At 46.9% G+C, this 18,777-nt stretch overlaps 1 protein-coding gene across 3 annotated transcripts in view; it reads right to left on the reverse strand.

Annotated features, from left to right (window-relative positions):
* Nucleotides 1-1,297: 1,297 nt before the first annotated feature.
* ULK1 (unc-51 like autophagy activating kinase 1) overlaps nucleotides 1,298-18,777 on the reverse strand; it is a 79,174-nt gene continuing 61,694 nt past the window's right edge. For 2 of the 3 annotated variants that reach the window (XM_071571807.1, XM_071571804.1), the window contains exons 18-29: nucleotides 18,158-18,309; nucleotides 17,300-17,383; nucleotides 16,470-16,732; nucleotides 15,658-15,842; nucleotides 14,767-14,882; nucleotides 14,054-14,197; nucleotides 11,368-11,555; nucleotides 8,524-8,702; nucleotides 8,266-8,384; nucleotides 6,499-6,656; nucleotides 6,149-6,284; nucleotides 1,298-4,513 (exon numbers count right to left, since the gene is read on the reverse strand). In XM_071571807.1, coding sequence (XP_071427908.1) covers nucleotides 4,458-4,513; nucleotides 6,149-6,284; nucleotides 6,499-6,656; nucleotides 8,266-8,384; nucleotides 8,524-8,702; nucleotides 11,368-11,555; nucleotides 14,054-14,197; nucleotides 14,767-14,882; nucleotides 15,658-15,842; nucleotides 16,470-16,732; nucleotides 17,300-17,383; nucleotides 18,158-18,309 — 1,780 coding nt within the window. In that variant the 3' untranslated portion in view covers nucleotides 1,298-4,457. The remainder of the gene's footprint in view (nucleotides 4,514-6,148; nucleotides 6,285-6,498; nucleotides 6,657-8,265; nucleotides 8,385-8,523; nucleotides 8,703-11,367; nucleotides 11,556-14,053; nucleotides 14,198-14,766; nucleotides 14,883-15,657; nucleotides 15,843-16,469; nucleotides 16,733-17,299; nucleotides 17,384-18,157; nucleotides 18,310-18,777) is intronic. The other variant, XM_071571805.1, reaches the window with a different exon arrangement.

The following is an 18,777-nucleotide window of genomic DNA, read 5'->3' on the forward strand; positions in this document are numbered from 1 at the left end:
TTGTTTAAGTCTTCCCAGCTAGCACTTTCCCCCCTTTGCCCTGTGCCTGTGAGTCCATGGATTTGCAGAGCATTCTCTATCCACATGGGCATGTGACACACAGTGGTCCATCTTTCAGTGTTTTCACCTGAACCTTTAAAACTCTTCATGGGCAGCTTCAAAAGAAACACCTTCCTTGAACCTGAGCATGAGAAACTTTTATATGTGTATATATAGATATATATATACACACATGTATAAATATAAATCTATATGTATATATATGCACACACACGTGTATGTATTTCTTTCTTTACCACAATCCCATGCTACAGGGAACAAACACACAAGGCTTTTCCAAACAAGGGGGCTTTACATATGAAAATAAACCCATGAGCAAAAAACTGCCACCAAACCCTGAAAAAAGCAAAGACCAGAGCGTGCTGAGCTGTCAAACCAAGCAACACCAGCATTAGGAATCATTTGGCTGTGACCAGCTTTCCAAGGGCTCCTGTAGGGTCTTGCCCAGCTTGTACCACCACATTTTCACCACACAGAAGTGCAGTTTCTCAGAGCTGTCCCCAGCACTGATGCTGGTGCAGTGTGCAGGGAGACAGGATTGAATGTCCCTGCCTCAGTCAGTGTCAACAAGTGCCCAGAGTCTGGCATTTGCAGGCAGGACTGTTCTCACAGTGTGATTCCCAGGGGTGGGAAAGGCAGGGGCAGGAAACAGAGGTTATAAACAGGGCAGAGCAAGAAAAAACAATTCCAGCTCAGGGTAAAATATGATTTCGAAATAAGGTCTTTTCTTACAAAAACACAACACTGTCCAGTAACTGTATGGGGTGATGCCACATCATGCAGGGGCTGGTGGGCAGGACTCCCCTCAGCGATGCTCAAGGCCAACAATAACACACATAGTCCAGTAAGTGAGGCTTTGGGAAACGTTTGGTGGAATTATAGTATTTGGCTCTTGAAAGTGGAAGGACTGGACTAACTGATTCAGCACCATTCCCACATCCCAGATGCAGTTTCTAACCCCAGCAGGAGGAGAGCACAGCCAAGTAAGAAAATAAGAACAGACAAACCAACAACTACAGCTCACACCCAGAAACTGGCTTTAACTTTTCCACAATCAAAGGCTTCAAAAGTGTGGCTTCAGGCAAGGTGGATTTTCTGCCACAAGCTTCACCTGCTGTGAAAAGGGGGCCAACAACCCTGTTTTGCCCAAAAGTCAAGGCTGGTAGAACCAAACACATTAAAAACCTTGCTCAGATACTGCACTAACTGGAAATATAAAGTACTGAGAACAGGCCACTAACAATTTCAAATCAATTTTATTTTCTTAAATTGGTGTTGTACAATTTAAAGCAAAAAAAAAAGTCACACAAAACACAAATAAAAAATGTTGACAAAGTATCAAGCATTACCTTATAAAGAACATCATCATACGCTCTCACAAACCTGAAGGTACGTGTTTTATTAGACTGAGGTTTCTTGAAATCTATTAAAGACGCCAGACACAAACGCTGCAACAGCAACAAAGCCATGACAATAGCAGGTGGACTACACTAGCAACTTCAACAATGGTTGGGGGTTGGTTTTGAGGGTGTTTTATTTCTTTCCTCTTTTTTTTGCATACCTTATTGTCTACAAAGCAATAAATACTTTTCACCAAAAAAGTTGGTTTCACGCTACATGCAGTTAGATAAAAAAGAAAGTCACCAAAGTGATGGCAAAATAAATCACCTGTTGGATTTGTTTTTATATTTTTCTTTTTTTTGTCTCCCCTGTTTTTGGGGTTATTTTGTGTGGGTTTTTTGTGTTTTTTTTTTCATTCAAGCACAGTGGCTAAGTTTCAAGTATTGAGAGAAAACATATATATACACGTTTGTGTTTGTGTGTGTATCTCTACCCATGCACACACATACACACACACAGCCTTGTATGTATATACACAAACACATACATATATATTGGTTGTAGGTCTGTAAACCACATTTTTTTTTGGAGCAATATATACTTGTATACATTGAATGTGGACAATTTTGATACATTCAAGTAATTAAGTACAGCTGGAAGGTTAGTGCTGAGCTTGCCACACACACGGATCACTACGGCGCGGCAGGGACGTGGATCCCGGGATGTGCCTCTCCTGGCAGGGCAGGAGGCTCTGGGCGCAGCAGGTGTTGGGATTGCAGAGTCAGTCCTGGCTTGGTGCTGCTCCCGGTGCTCCTGCCTGCAGCGTAGCCCTTTGCAGATCTGGTCAAAGCCTTTCAGCAGCAGTCTGGGTCTCCTCGGTAGTTCTGTCCACAGGCTGGGGGTTGGTTATTTTGTCTTGGTTTTCTTTCATTTTCTTTTTTTCCCAGGCACTATCACAAACAGCCACAGAAGCAGCAGACTGTGAACTTACAGTGTAACAAGCAGCCAAATACTGAAGCATTGGTGAAAGCTACACTTAAACGTCCCTCATTGGGGCAATTGGAAATATTTTTAATTTCTTTATTGGCATTTCTGCTCTGAAAACAGAAACATCCATGTTGCAATTGGAAATGTTTTTAAATTTCTTTATTGGCATTTCTGCTCTGCAAACAGAAACAGCCATGTTGCCAAACACAGCGTCAGCTCCAAAGTCAGTGAAGTTGCTCCTGAAACCCTTGTAAAGTGTCACAATGAACGTGCCAATATGAAGAGGAAAAAAAGCAATGAGGACCTAACCACCGTGTGCAAAATAAGTTTAGATCCCCAAAAGCTAAGCCTGAGGTTTCGAGTTGCTTCAAAGATACTTTTCTGCCCAGTGCTAACAAAATACTGCCACGACTCAGGTATGACACACTCATGCTCTCACAGACAGATGGGAGGAAGGCAGCACTCCTCTCACACACATCTCACAGCACCCGAAGCCTCAACCAGAACTCGAGCCACTCGCACCCACAGTCTCATTTGGCTACAGAGTCTTCTTGAAAGAAATGCTGAACATAAAACTGAACGCTACAAGATTTCTTTATAAAAAAACCCAAAACATAACGAAGCAGCAAATAAAACTTCTTAAAAAATGCATTTCCAAGTGTAAGTGTGTGGGATCTTAACGCCTGTTCTTCAGCTCTTAAAAAGCATGGAGCTTTGTATTGACTGTCCTTAAAAGAACATTTAAATAAAAAACAAACAAATCTTGGTACTGCCAGACTGCAAGTCAGCTTTGCCTGGTGTGGAGGAGGAACAGCACAGGCTCTGCAGTGCTCTTTGCCTCACACTCACAAGATACAGTACAGTTAAATACGTACAGTTACACACAAACCATATCAATATCAATATATATTCACTCTCAGGAATACATATTAATATACGCACACACGTAGTGCAATAAAACAACCAGGAAGCAAGGAAAGGAATAAAGAGAACAGCATTCCTAACAGTCGTGATGTTCCTGGGTTGTCGTGTGATGCAAAGTCAACTTCTCCAAGTTCCCATAGTGTGTAAAGTGCTCCTTTGATTCACAAAGCTAGTGTTTTCAGTTGGGGGGCTCCAGGAAGGGGTTATTGAGCCAAGAGCTGAAAGCAGGACAGCGCTAGTGCTTCCTCCTGGTAGGTACGTGCTGACAGGCCGAGCTCAACAGCCAGGAGTCTTTCACATCCATCCCACTGGGCCTGGGGACCAAGGGAGGAACGGATTAATTTTGGCTTCTTACAAACACAGGAGCGTTAACGCTTTCTGTCGTCCTCCCCTTTCCTGCACAGTCCCTTTCCCTGTGTCGTTTGCTCATCCAGAAAGGCAAACAGGGAGCCCACACAGCAGCCATGGGATTTGCATGTTTCCCAGCAGCAGCACGTCCTGTGCCTCGCTCAGCAAGTCTGTAGAGGTGGGAGCTACTTGGGCAATGCTCAGGTGAAGGGAAGCCGACTCCCTTCTCTCTGCCATGCAGTAAGCACTCCAAGGCATGAACACAACGAGAAGGGACAAAGGAGAGAATGGAGGGGAGCCTCTGGCTGCCAGGAAGCTTGAAGATGCCTGGCTCTCAGCTGGGAAATGGGAAAGTACACAAACTGGCCTTTATTTCTGAATGACACCCTCCAACATTAACTGAAGCCAGCAGTTTCAGCACATCCATTGCCTGCAATGGACACAGCACTGGAATACCCTGTTCTTAAGCAAGAGGGGTAGGCAGCAGTCTCATCCTTCGAAGTGCTGGGAAGAAGCAGACTTCTATTCTTCATCCCCTCTGATAATGAGGGAGACCTTTCCACATTGGCTAAGTCTTCACCCAGGCCCTCGGGCAGGGAAGTATTTGTGCTTGCTGCCTTCAACCTTCCCCACAAAGGAATCTGAGTCTGTGGAACAACTTCCCAAAATGTCCAAATACAAAACATGAGCAGTTCATCCTCCAGGTCTCTTACTGCTGAACCATTTCCCACCACAGCAGCAGGCTGTTGGGAACAAAGCCATCAGCTGGGGTGAGGTGCATGAAGAACACACTGAAATCAGGCACAGAACCCCGACAGCAGCGCTGACAGCCTGCGTTCGATGCACAGCTTACCTGGGGAGAAGAAACAACAACAGCAATGAACTTCTCCTTTTCCTAGCAACATAAAGACCACCAAACCATGCTGGAGATTGAACAAAAAAGGAAAAACAAACAGCAGAATTTCAGCAAATCTAAGTAGCACTGTGAGAATCGTTACCAGGTACTGATTAGGCCAGTAAAGACCTAACCAAAAACGTCCTGCTGGGAAGGGACAGGTCAAAGGGTTGAGCAGTCGAGAGATCCAACAGTGAAAGCTGGAAGGCAGCAGTTCTGACAGAGGTATTAAGATGTTATAAAGAACCACCATCTGACAGGAACAATTTATTCACTTCCAGTTATTGGAGAGGCTTTTGCCAGCAGGCAACATGACTCAGGGTCTCCAATGCCATTTGCCAAGGCTTACACTGAGAGATGGGTTCTCATCATCTGAGCCCAAGACCCTTTCAGAATGTTTGGTGGAATTCATGCCCCTCACAACAACACTTGCTGTATTTCTAGGTTCATCATTTTATGTTTCAGAAATAAGTAACCATATACCTGAGATCTAAAATGAAACACACACCTACTACTGCCTACCAGAGAACAGCTTCATCAGGAAGCTGGAACATAGGGTAAAACACGGAATATCAGGATGACAACTGGGAAAAGAAATCTATTAGATTCATTAACAGTACCTCTGGATCAAAAGCTGTGATTTAGGCTTGGTAAGAAACAGCCTAATAGAAACTACTTAGTATTCCCTATCCACTTAGCCCTCCAGTACCACATACCACCTGCCCATTTCTCTTTGCTCTCCTTCAGTGAGCCTCATGTCAGCTGTGGAAGTTGGTGATAATTAACTGACTGATTGCCTGTGAGCCAGAAATCTCTTCTCTCATTACCTGTCCAAGTCCTCTGCCTCCATGGAGCACTATTGCTGCTGGCAGCGCTCTGGACTCTGCCTGAGGCAGGTGGTGGGTGGGCAGCAGAGGGAGAGGCACATGGTCTGCCAGCTGTGGCCTCCTCCTGCAGTCACAGGGGCACTGTCGGGGCTGCTGCAGGAGGGCTGGGATGGCTGTGGAGCAGAGCCCAGGCTGAGAGCACAAAGGTAAAAGCTCATTTTTCACTGCTACAGCAAGCACTTGTTGATGGGAAAAATATGTATCTGCTGCTTTCTCAGCCAGGCCTGGGGAACCAGACAGGTGAGCAGTTCTGATTCAAAGATGTGCTGGAAGGAGCCCTCACTGTGCCAACCGGCCCTCTCTGCCCGACAGCCATGGCGGTTTCACATTCCCAAGTGCTCTGTGCAATCAGAGAGACGGTTCCGACTGGGAACCAAACCCAGGCCCCTGCTGTGGTCAAACCACTTCCTTCAGTGAGTTTTTCACACATCAAAAGTTCCAGCAAAGTGCTGGCAATTTCTCTGCATGGAAAGCTCTCAAAATATGGCTCGGAACACAGACCTGCACTTCTAACAGTTTTCCTGCTGAAAAACCAGGAAACCAGGCTATAACAAGCTGTAACAAGCCAAGAGATCTCTGCTATATCCACCAAGATGTAGCCAAAGAAAAGAAAAGGGGTTGCAGGGAACTGAAATTTCTGATCCATGCAGCTAAAAAACCCGCATGTTCTAGTCAGAGAAAACAAGAAAAGTCACTAAACACTCACATTTACTGATGTTTTCTATGTCTCCCTGTTCAGTAATGATGTTCAGGAGCCCCTCCATCAGCAGCAGAGCCTTGTGGTACCTCTGTGCACAGTCCTCTCTGTGGTGGAACATCTCATCCAGGGCTGCAGACTGCACCTGCAGGTGACAACCCAGCACCGAGAGGTTACTCCCAGAGCAGACCCAGCTTTCCCAGTATGATCCCTCAGCTGTGTGAACACGTTCCTTGCTCAGGCTCCACAGATTGCACAGAGCAGCAAGAGGGAAACCACCTGCTAAGACCACAGCAGGAGCCATTAATGCCCAACAGTGCTCTGTGCCACCCCCAACCCAGGCACTGTGTGGTTACTACCATTTGCACAGCGTAGCTGAAGATGAGTTTCTCTGCAGTGATGCTGTTGATCCGATCCATGAGCTTCTGTTTGTCCAAGAAGAACCTCTGGAGTCTCATGTTGAGGCAGTGGCAGGATGATACACTGGTTTTATAAAGCTCATTCAGCTTCTTCACAACTAGAATAAAGGAAAGAATTGCTTCAGGCACTACTTCCAGTCCTCCCTGTGTCTTCCCATCTCCACACACAGGACCTCGAATGATTAACTTACACACAAGGGGGTTATGTTAAAGTCAAGAGACTGGCAGAAAAGTCCTGCACCAAGAGGGTCTTTTCCCTTTCCTGTGTCACCTTCACCAGTTATAAGCCTGCAAACAGCAACACCTACACAGGTCTAGTTCACCTGAGGCCAGGTCTATTTTTGTTCCTTCAGCTGTCACAAGGCAGGGAGCAGTTTGCACCACACAGGATGTCTCACACACCACCAGAACGAGCAGACGTGCAGATACAGAGCTTCTGCCACTTGATGGGTGATGACATGCTGTGAAGGAGTACCTGACTCACATGGGGTAGCAGAGTGTGGATGAGCAGCACTGACTCAGCAAGGGAATCTCTCCTGGGACTCTCCTGTCCCAGAAAGAAAAGACACTGATGCCTGAGAAAGGTGCCTTCCCTTCCTGAACCATGGCAGCTCATATGGGAAGGTTACAGAACAGAGAATCAGGAATCAAATATGATTCTGAGCAATTAAATAACAATCCAAAACAGCAAGTGATGCCACAGGCTGAGTCTCTCTGGCTGCATGGCATGATCTACACAGAGTACTGAACACAAACTCCCACCAACATCTGATGAGTACTAACTCCTACGCTGCACATTTGCAAACCCTCACACTGCATGAAACAGGACAAGCCAACCCTGCCCAATTCCTACACACTGAAGGACAAATTACACTATAAATCTAGAAGCTGCAATCTGCTCTGAAAAGGAGGGATTTATTTGGGTTATGACAGCTTTTCTGTTAGTCTGAACTTGTGGAAGATGTGCAGCTAAACCTGGTGTATCTTCCTCCACACTGCCTACTACAACGTCAGCCTGTGTGTGCTCATCGTATTTAACTTCCATTTTTTTACACCCCATCCCAAGGCAGCACAAATACTTTCAGAGACTAAGCTCTTGGAGAAGGTGGCTGGTGAGTCAAGTACTTCAAGTGCTTCGAGAAGCATCTTCAGTAATATTACAATGGGAGTTTTAAAATTATTTTTTCGAATCACCAAATCATAGCCAGCTCCCACCACAGACAAACAGATGCAAATTTAAGGTCACAACACCAGCAAAGAAGCATTACCAGTACTTCATTTCCTGTGTTTTTGTTTCACTTGAAAAATCATCACTGCCAGGACAGGTCTTAATTTGCCAAGCAAGCACTCCCTAGGACATGCACTGTGTAATTAAATTGGGCTTATGTCAACTACAAATAAGCACCTGAGACAGAGAGATATGAAGAATCAGATAAGATACATTTCCCCCCCCTCCCCCCACTAATTAGCACTGAAGATTCTCACACGGTCATGACAAGAGCTCTGAGACAGAAAATCAAAGTGAAGAGAGGAACATGTGTCAGTGTGAATAAAGAAGATTTGGTTGTGCAAGGGGACAATCACAAATGAGGGCCCCATACCAGTGGGGCAGTTTATGCTCACTCCACCCCCTCCACACCCTCTGTGATACTTCAAGTAGTTCCACTGCAGGGGAGTTCTTTGCACACTGAGCCCAGGTCCCCTTACCTTGCTTGACAGTGGAGGAGAGGCACAGCTTGCCAGCTTTGATCTGCTCTATGGCCATCTGCAGCCCTGAGGACAGAAGCTCTGCCACTTTCAGGTACAGCACGAGCTGCTCTGCATAGCTGCAAAGAAAGCACATTGCAATGCAGATATACTGGGACAGCAGTTACGTGTCCCCAAGGATTGCTGGGATAAGGAGATGTGGGGTGGGAGGGAGCGACAGAGGGCCTGGGAGCTGGGCAGCTCTCTGCCCATTCCTACCTCCACTCTCGGCTGAGGAGGCTGATCTGGTCGGCCACCACACTCTCCTGGAGCTGGTACTCAGAGGTCACTGAGCTGCTCATCTCGCTGGAGCTGCCCTTCAGGTCAGCAATTTCCATCACGTAGTGCACAAAAGCCAGTGTGAAGCGGAGGCTGCGCAGGATGTCCGTGTGTTCTTGCTGTTGAAGGGATGCCAAGGTGGGGGTTAGAAGGAAAGCTGGCATGCCAAGGAGGGCTGCTCACCTGGGCTGTGCCAGCAACTCATCCCAGCTTACAGAAACACCACCTGACCCCCAAGCCCCGCTACACTTCTGCTTTGGGCAGGGACAGCCAAACTAATCCTCACAAACTCAAACTGCACCACACTGGCTCCTCTTCCACAGTAACAGCAGCCAGTGACAGCCCAAGGCCAGAAATTTCTAGGTAGCTTCCTGGAGAAGCTGGTGAGACTTGCTCTAAAATTACAAGCCACCTTCACAAGGAGGATCCCAGCTCTGTGGGATTCTTTCAGAATTCAGCCAGGAAGGGCAAGAGACCATCTGCACCATGGGTTCAGCTCTTGCTCCCACCTCAGCAATACCAGTGTGGATTCCACAGAAAACTGCAAAGTGTCTCCCACCCCACATCCCAGCCCTCACTCTGCCCTGGCCTTCATACCCTCCCAGTTCAGTGCAGTGAGCTCTGGGTGAGGTCCTTTGAGGAGATGGCAAGGACAACCTTTTATCTGCAACTCCTGTCCAGTTAGTGAGGGAAGTGCTCACACCAAGTGCTTATGATCATTTCAAAATAGTTTTTCCTCTGCTATTACAGATCAAAGGGGAGTATCCCATTTCTGGGAAGCTGCATTGCTTAAGTCACTGCAAGCATTTCTGGGAAGCTGGCATTTGTGGAAAAACTGAATGCTTGTGGGTCTGCAAAGTGAATTGCTGCCTGGATCAGATGCAACTCCATTGTTTGTCCTCTCTGTTGAGAAGTGGGTAACCTGCTTGAGCTTCAAAGATTCACTGGCTTAGCTCTCTCAGAGAGGGCTGGTAAGGATGCTTCCCACATGAATTTATCAGAAAACCCCCATAACTTCTGAGAGCTTCTGTTTTTCCCTTACTGGCCCAGGGACTTGGCTGCTAAGGCAGGTTTGATTATCTGAAATACGAATCTCTCTCCTCCCACTACCTTGCTACCTGGACAGTCCAGTATGGGAAGGAAGTGTTATCTCCATCTTCCTCTATTTTCTTTAAAAGCAAAGCAGGAACTTGGAGATTAAGTAATTACCAAGTCATACAAGAAGTTTGTGGCAGAGCAGGAAACTGCTGAGATCTTGCAGGTTTCAGCCTCCTATCTCTAATCATCACACGGTCCTTACTCTCTGTCTGTAGTCAGCTTCTGTTAACTATGCTGGCACTCATGGCCTCATTTGGCATCACAGGTCTTCCCTTCTGTAGCCATCTCTGTATTGTATTTGAAAATAAACCCCAGCCTTCAATTTGCCTTGTCTGCACCTAATGAAACTTTTAGAGAAGATGGAAGAAGCACCCATCTGAATGCAACAGCTCTGCTCAAGATAAACAAGGGCGCATAAACAGTAGGACTTCAGTGCTCTGAAAGATCAGCAGAAATCAGAAAATCTGCCAGGCTTGCATTCTGGCCAACTCCACAGAGCACAAAAGGGTCCTGAAATCTGCTGTAAAGGCTTTGTGACATGCAAACAGATTACTGTGCTCAGCAGAAATGATGACTGGAGCCAAATGCCTCACTGCAGATATACTGAGTGCTATTCCAAGATCAAGTTGATACTTCCTTAGGATACTTCTCTTCAGACCAGCACCCAAAGTGGTGGCAGCTGGAAGGGCCACAACCCTCTGGGACCTCACACAAGTAGGATGCTCTGTTAAACTTACTACTCTTTGTGAACACATCACTGCTGGAAGCCTTAGTTAGCCCTGTGGCTTTACAGGTAATGACGCAAACAAATGGAATTCAATGCATAATTGACAGAAAAAAAAGAGTTGAATAAAATTTGAAGTAAAAGAGCAAACCTACATCCTTAAAACAATGAATGCATATCTCTGTGGGTATCTAGGGGTTTTCAGCAACACCAGCAAGCGTGAGACACAAAGAGCCTTCCCCAGTCCCAGACAGCCCAAGGAGGTATCACGAGCAGAGCCCAAAGCGTGAGTGAATCTGCCTCCCACCTCCACTGCAAATGGGCAGCCTGACCTACATTTCAAATATATCTCAGCTATAACAGCATTTGCTCTGCTTCAGCCTGCAGAGAAGGGAAGCCTGGCAGCCTTTCAGCTCCACAATCTGGTTCAGCTGTTCTGGTGCAGAACACGGTGTCCCCCCCACCCCCAGTAGGAACACAAGTGTCAGGTTTACTTTGTTTTCAGATCCTTTCAGCAGAGACCATATCACTGCCTGACTCCTCAAGAGCACCAGGAAGGCTCCTGATACACTAAACTACTCACGTTCTCAGGTAAACTATTAGTAATGTTCAGCCTTTGAAAAGGAAAAGGCCCAAAGTTTGCAGATTGGCTTCAGAAGCCCTTAACACAGAATACAGCAGATAACCCACGCTCCCAACCTGCAATTTCAGCTTTGGGAATAGTGACTTTTAACCCCAGCCATGGGCTGTCTCATGGACTAACAGCTTGGTAGCAGGCTCAAAAGCCCCTGTGCTAAATATGCCCTGGGCCTTCTGAGCACTGCTCTGGCCTTGCTCTCTTGAAGTGAGTTCGGCCCACCTTTGGAAGCAATCACTGTGGTTGTAAACATGGAGTCTTGTGGATTTGCTTTGCTTTTATTCCCCTGTCCTTTGCCCCTGACCAGTCTCTGGGATATACCCACCTCCATGAGCGTCTCTTCTGGCAACTCTGGTGCCTCAAATGTGACAACACCTTCCAGGTTGGCGGTGATGGGATCAGCAAACGCGTACCGGAGACTCGAGGGGCCTTCCAGAGCCTCCCCACCAGCTCCCACTGCCAAGTGCCTGCCGCTGAAAGAGCCTCCAGAACTGAGGGAGCTGGAAGACCCCACTGAGAAGAAAAAGACAAAAGAATTACTGAAGGTAGGTGAACAATAGGCCAGGTAGGTAGGTATTTCTCACAAAGGGAAGAGGACAATTCTGTAGGATTCAGGATCCTGGATCTGTAAGAGCCAGCAAGAGGGACTTTGGAAGAAGATGTGAATACTCTTGGATCTCAGGTGCAGAATAACCACTCCCCACCATAAGCTCTTTTGTGACTCAGCAGACCAGCTTACAAGCTCAAGTAGATTTAAAGCACCTTCCAGAATGATGGTCATTTATGGAGACAATTCAGAACAACCTTCTTTTTCTTTTTCTGTCTAAATCCTTTCTGAATCCTGCCACGATAACGTGGGCTGACTTTTATCATACACCACCATAACCAATGTCCCCATTACAGAGCAGCACAGTTTGAGTCCTGGTTCCCTGGCTTTTTGCTCACTGTCACTGAATGAGCACCTCTGATATATGGTGGTTTTAGAACATCCTGCATGCAAGCCAGGAGGGTCTTCCATTACATGCCCTGCCCTTCTGCTTCTCCCTCTTTACAAATAGGATGCTGGACAGAGAATCAGTGACTTAGTTAAGACCCTAAACTCAGGGTTCAGGAGACCCTGGAAGTACAGTGTCCATCAGACAATTTCCTCACTATTGATTTTGCCCTCCTTGACCACCAAATCCACCCTATGTGCACAATGGAGTTTTTGTCTTTTGTTCATAATACATGAAATACTTCCAGAGGGCTTCCCACCCTGACACACTGCCACAGAGGGAAATATTCTCTCTGATGGGGGATGCCAATACCAGGTCCAATACTCAGCTAATTCTACCAAGGTGATATTCTCCACTGTCACTGATACTTTGGAGAAAGATGTTTCTCTTCTACCCATGAAGAATTTAATTTACTGCCTTACCCTGCCTTCAAAGGGTCCAGCAATACAATAATGCACAACTGACGTGTAGAGGCACAGCCTCTCTAAGTTGGCAGTGATGCTTCAAAGCTAAGAGGATCATCAAAGACAGGCAGAGTATTTCCAGATCTCTCAGAGAGGAGAGGACCTACAATATCATGTTCTGTATGCCCTCTAATACCAAGAGGCTGTTTGCAGAAATTGTTATGATGATTCATGGAAAGGCTCTGCCTTTAGAACTGTCAGGGGATCTTACTCATGGCTTGTCCAAGCACTTGGAGTGAAGAGTTTCATCTGGCAAACCTGCCCGTTCCACCATTAACTCTGGGCATTAACCATAACATAAGGAGTTACTGCACAGGCCTAATTAACAAAGCTTGCCCAACAGCATTGCTTTGACCGCCTTGACCTAATGCTGTGTGTGTGTTGCAGGTTCACTGCTCAACAGCCTTCTCTTCCAGGCATCCCATCTGAGATCCAAACTGTCGGGTAGATCCTTAAGCATTCAAGTATTAACCTGCTAAAAACTGGTGCTTGGATCTACATCCAGATTACTATCATCCCTGCAAAAGCAGTTCAGGAAGTCTGAGTCCTCTATCCATAACACTGCAGTAGCAGCTGGAGGCTGTAGCCAGGACAGTAACCCCATTGTGCTACAGGTCCCTCGTACACTTTTTTAAGAGTCTCAAAGCTCATCCTCCAAACAGATGAGACAAAGAAAAGATTGTGGTCGCAACTTTCTAGGCAATCAGATGTAAGTGGTTTCAGTTAGGATGGAAATGCAAGTTATACGTAGGAACTGAGCCCACATGTCCCCCCATTCCAGTCAGGCAGCTTATTTGTGGTCACGTCCAAACCTTCCCTGGAGTAACTGAGAACAACAGAGTCAACTACATTCAAACAAGGAACAGCCAAGACAAGAACCCAAACAAGCCAAATATGCAAATAAAAGTGTCCAAGTATTTTCTTAAACTGAACATAGACTCCAACTTCCAGACACACTATCCCAAAAGGGCCAATTATCAGAGCCTCAAATGCTGGCTGACAAGGGCAGAGTACTGGCGTCTTACAAGAAGTATCTGTTAAACAGGAGTGCATTTCCCCATCTCCTAAGTAAGCAGCTCAGAGCACAAGTAACACCACTAATAATTTTGCACATAGAGCCATCCTGGCTCTTTCCTAACTACTTGTGCACTGAAAGTGGGCATGGAGAGTCACACTTCTCTTTTTTAGCTCATCCTAAACCTACAGGGAAAACAGTGAGAACACAACATAATCTTTACATTTGTTGATCTCTCAGCAACAGTGGGTCTATGAACAGCTGCAGCATTATTCCTGAAGCAGAGAGTAAAAGTTTGTCTCTTACAGTACTGGAAAAATCACTATTTGGCACTAATGCCAGTGAAAACAATTACCAGCAATAACAGGTTGACAGGAGCCAGCACAAGAACCTCAAAGGTACTATGACCAGCTGAGTTCTACAGATTGCTCTGAGCAGCCCTCTGCCATCATCAGTGCCCAGCAGCAAGGAATTCAACACATCTCTCTGCCCCCAGGCATTCCCCCTGGAACAGGCAGGTAGGTATTGGCCCTTTACCTGAAAACATCCTGGTCCTCGTGGTCTGTGGGGGGGTTGTTCCACTGGGAGGGGATCCGACAGTGAAAATCACTGGGGATGGGCTGGCAGAGCCCCCAGCCCGGGCACCAGAGTGCAGGGTCCCTCCGTAAGCACCTGAGGGAGCTGGGGAGACATTTGAAAGGTGCAGACTGGCATTACAGGAGTTACTCAAAGCACGGTGTGCCTTGCCCAGTGGTTTGTGTTCCTGCAGACTCTCTTGGGAGACAGTGGTAACCAGCACAGGCCAGTGCTCCCCTGGAGGCATCCCTGAGAACAGGGGCTGGGCTGGCTCGCACCACAGGACAGGAGCCTGGGCAGTGTCACACACTGCTGCAGCTGCTCTCCCCTTCTCACTGCCTGACCTGCACACCCAGAAACACCCACCCCTGCAGAGCCATTCAGCTCTGGCAGAAAGTCCCCACTTTCATGTTACCACATTCAGAAAGGGCCAAAAGAGGAAGCTCTGCCTACAAAAATCACACCACTGGCCACAATTACACAGCTCACATAGCCCACAGACCTTCGAGCACTCCGCAAAGAAAGCAAACAGCACTGCACTCCTCACACACGGCACTTGCTTCCTGTGCCAAGAGCCACCAGCAAAGCAGCCTCCCGTTTGGAGGAGGCATGGAGGCAAACTGTTCACCCCAGCCCAGGACATCCTGCCAGATCTGCCTGGCTGCCCCACCTACCTGCAATTTCCATTGGCTTCTCATTGTTCAGGCTGTCACTGCTGCCAGCTTCCGAGATCTGTGCCCCGAAGGCTGCCTTCAGAAGCAGGTCAGTGAGCCTGCCTGTGCTCAGAGATCTAAAAAGAAGACATACAACACGATGCAGAAAGTCAACAGGTGCCAGACTGCAGCTAACTTCCACTTCTTTGTGCTATTCATGGTCCACAGCCACTTAACACTACACAGCAAACAGTCTGAAGCTGAAATAACCACTCACCCCCTTTCAAAAGAGCACCTGTGAAGCACCTCCTGCTACTACTGTGATTAACTGCAGTAATGCAAGTCTTTGCTACAATATTGTTAGAATGCAATTTGGTTTTGATTGAAGATATGAAAATTAGTATCAGAGGATTCCTTCACATCACTGGAGACAGCTGCAGTGTCCAGGAGGCACATAAGAAAAACTTAACATCAACGCCTCAGTGACTTTGTATCCTGCAGTGTTCGTGACAGTCAGCCTGTGGCTTTCAAACATATCTCTCTTCTGAAGGCCTGTGCCCCGTGTAGGATGGATGAAGAACAGCCAGAACAGCCTCTCCTCCACAACAGGCCCAGGCTCTACAGAGGGTGAGGCAAGCATCTGAGTAATTGCAGGGCTCTGGTCTGGTACCAAAATCCTGCAGAGAGTTTTTCATTTTAAAAAATCCAGGCCATGACCTGTTCCTGTACAGGAAGACTTTTAAAATCTGCATCATATCTGCTTGCAATCCAAGGGTGCTAGCAGATAACTACAGAATGTTTACAGATGCTTCATTACAACTTCAGCATTAGCTGGGGTTTGAGATCTGCCCCATCCATCCTGTAACAGGGAGTGAAGCACCATTGTATGAAGTGAAGCAAACTACAGCTCACCTGCCCTTGATCTCTTCCACAGGTCTCAGTCCCAACCCAGTTTGCTGGCAGTGGAAATGACCCATCTCCTTCAGATCTGGCAAGGTCTTGTTCCGCGTTGGAGTCATCATGACCCCCTGATGGGCCAAGAGAGTGAGGAGATTCTGGGAACTTGGGGTTTTGGGAAACTCAAATGGGGACACAGCCTAAGAAGTACAGAAAAAATAGAGATTGGTCTTTAAAATGAAGGCAGAAGGTTCCCCTTGTCCCCCTCATTTGTTTATCAAAATTGAATTTTATGTTTAACAACCTGCCTGAAACAAAGATAGAAATCCCACCCCAAACAGTTATTTGTTCCTAATCCCAGAAAAACTAAAACGAAAAGACAACGAACTGCTGAAAATCTGTAACAGCCCAACATAACCAGAGCAAATGCTGTCACAGTGCCAGCTTTGTGTGAGGCACAGGGCAGTCACCTGCTCGCCCGTCTGCCGGCTCTGCTGGGGATTCCTGCCGGACACTCCCTGGCATCACAGCCGGGTCACCGTGCCCAAACCGGCCCAGACACTGCCGGCACTAACGTGCTCCTGCTAACCAGGCCTGCCCTAAAGCCCGGGCTCTGCTCAGCTGGTGAGCACTGCTGCCAAGTGAGAGCTGTCCACTGAGAACTAGGACACCACCCCATTTCACACAGATCACTAAACAGCCCTCAAAGGATAGAGAACGAGTGGTAATAAATCCAGGTCAGAGTTATCTGATCATGCAGCAGTTCATCCCGAAATAACCCAGAAGATTAAGCTGTGAGAAGCCCAAAAGCAGACTCCTGGGCATACCTTTGTAGGGGAGCCCATTATTGTTGGCAAAGGGCTTCTCTGCATGAACTCAGAGAGCTTCGGTGAGGATCGGAGCTGCCGGCAGTGCTGCAAGCCATGAATCTGCAGAGGCTGGCTGACTGGGGCATGACCAAAGTGAGCAACAAGAGGATCAGAGTGCTGCTTGGTTATCTTCTGCCTGCAGGAATGCAAATCTGACAGGTTGGGAGCACTGTGGAGCCGGGAGCCCATCCCTCGAGGAGACTGTTCAGGCGCCGAGGAACCTGGAGGGCCCACAGCAACAAACCACATCAGTGTCTGGTTCTAACAGAGAAAGCCAGCCTGATCCCAGCATCCACAGCTCAGACATCTACAGATCAAAACCTTCAGGATGGCACTGAGCAATGCCACAGCACTGATAAGGTTTTGAGTCTACAGGAGGATGAGATATGAACAACAGGGAAATAAAAGCGCAGTTTCTTTCTTTCACTGCCACCCTTACAGAGACAGGAACTCTGACTGTCAAGAGCTCAGCAGAAAGGAAACTACACATCAGGCAGGCCCCTTGGCAGAGTGGGGGCGTTGAAGGTTTTGAGACGTTTTTCCTGCATTCAATCCATTGACTTAAAGTCCAAAATTTGAGGTTTTCTGACACAGAGTCTGTCAGCACCAGAAGATGCTGGCTGACGGGATGTGAATTATCAACCCCAACTCCTATGAGCACAGAGAAATCCTGGCTGGCCAAGCATCCAGAGAAGCCACTGAAGCAACATCCCCAACGTTGAATACCCTGAGACTACAGTTCTGACCTTATCCATTGCAATAAGGAAGGAAGGTAAGGACCAACGCACCAGAAACAGGAACACGGCTTCTCACTTCTGCTCCAAGAGATGATGGGATAACAGTCTGGGTGGGCTGCTCTGGGATTGTTCCAACTGGGAGAGAATACAATAAAAAAAGTTCTTTCAGAATTAAGTTTCCATAGGCAAGAACAGCACTATGCTCCACCTGTTTATAGAAAGATGCCAGTTATCTCTTCAATCTTCTCAGTCCTGTCTGTGTAGTCAAAAGATCCCTAACTCCTGCACAAGTTTGCAGTGATATTAGTTCAGAGGAACAGAATATGAGTATTCTGCCTTCCCCCACCAGTAGAGATTAATAAATAGAGGATTGGAGACACTAGGGATACAGAATAGCTCATTATTATCAGTCTGTTCTTTACAGAAAACAGCAAATTACATCAGTTGCACACTGGGTTTTTTCTTATCCTTTCCACTTGAATTGCTTGTTAACACCTGGATCAGGCTACCAGATAGTCAAAACTTTTCAGTCTGAACAGTGAAGTTCAAGCCCTTCCAGCACTGCTCAGAATTTTGCTTTGACAAGAATTGGCTAACATTTTCTCTCACCCCAATTCAAGCCAGAAAAAAGATAGTTTGCACTTAGAGAAGCCCTCTTCTGAGGACAGCAAAATGCTTGATGCAGGCAACAAAGCAAAGCTTTGCCTCTCCTGGGGCTAACAGGTATTTTTCTTTCCTTTTTACTGAGGCCAAGGCAGTTGCCAAATAATCTGTTTGGTAGAACAGCAGCAGAACACACCAATCTGAACTCCCTATCCCCTGGCAGCTATAGCTGGTTAAAACCTCACTCTGTACAGGAAAGAGGCATGTCATTTTATTAGGATAACAATGTGCCAGTTGATATCTTACCTTGTGGTGATGGCATAAAGGGCTTGGCACCGCCAAAGGAGAGCTTTTTAGAGCTGGGCATGGATCCATGCTCTCCAGGATAAGGAGGGGAAGCACCAGTCTTGGGAAAACCAAGAGGACTTGTACTGCTGGACCTCCGGACCGTACCAGACCTTACAGGAAACAAGGGCAGCACGTGTGTTACTCCAGATGCCAGTACAGCACAGTAAGGAGAACAGCATCACCAAACACACACACAGCTGCTTTCACAAAAGCAGAGCTATGTAACTGTTCACCCTGGATCAAAATCCCACTCTTCTGGGACTACACCAATATAGATTAAGATGATAATCTTTGCTCTCCAGAACTTAAATCCAAATAAATGAAGAGAAAGAATGAGGTTGGCTTAGCTGTAAGCAGGAAAGGCAGTAATTTTTCAAAGTCACTTTTAGATGCTTTCAGGTATCTATATTGATCCTGAACATGACAGTTTCTTATCTTGCCATGTCTCCATGGCAGTGTCTTCAAGAACACCATCAGAGGGTTTTAATCAAGTGTCCCTCCTGTGCTGAGCCACTCACCCTTCAGGTAGGAAGCTCTGTGAGCATCAGCTGCACGATGCTGAGCTAAGCTGTGCCAAG

This window comes from Pithys albifrons, chromosome 17, assembly GCF_047495875.1.
Source record: "Pithys albifrons albifrons isolate INPA30051 chromosome 17, PitAlb_v1, whole genome shotgun sequence".
Classification (NCBI taxonomy): domain Eukaryota; kingdom Metazoa; phylum Chordata; class Aves; order Passeriformes; family Thamnophilidae; genus Pithys; species Pithys albifrons.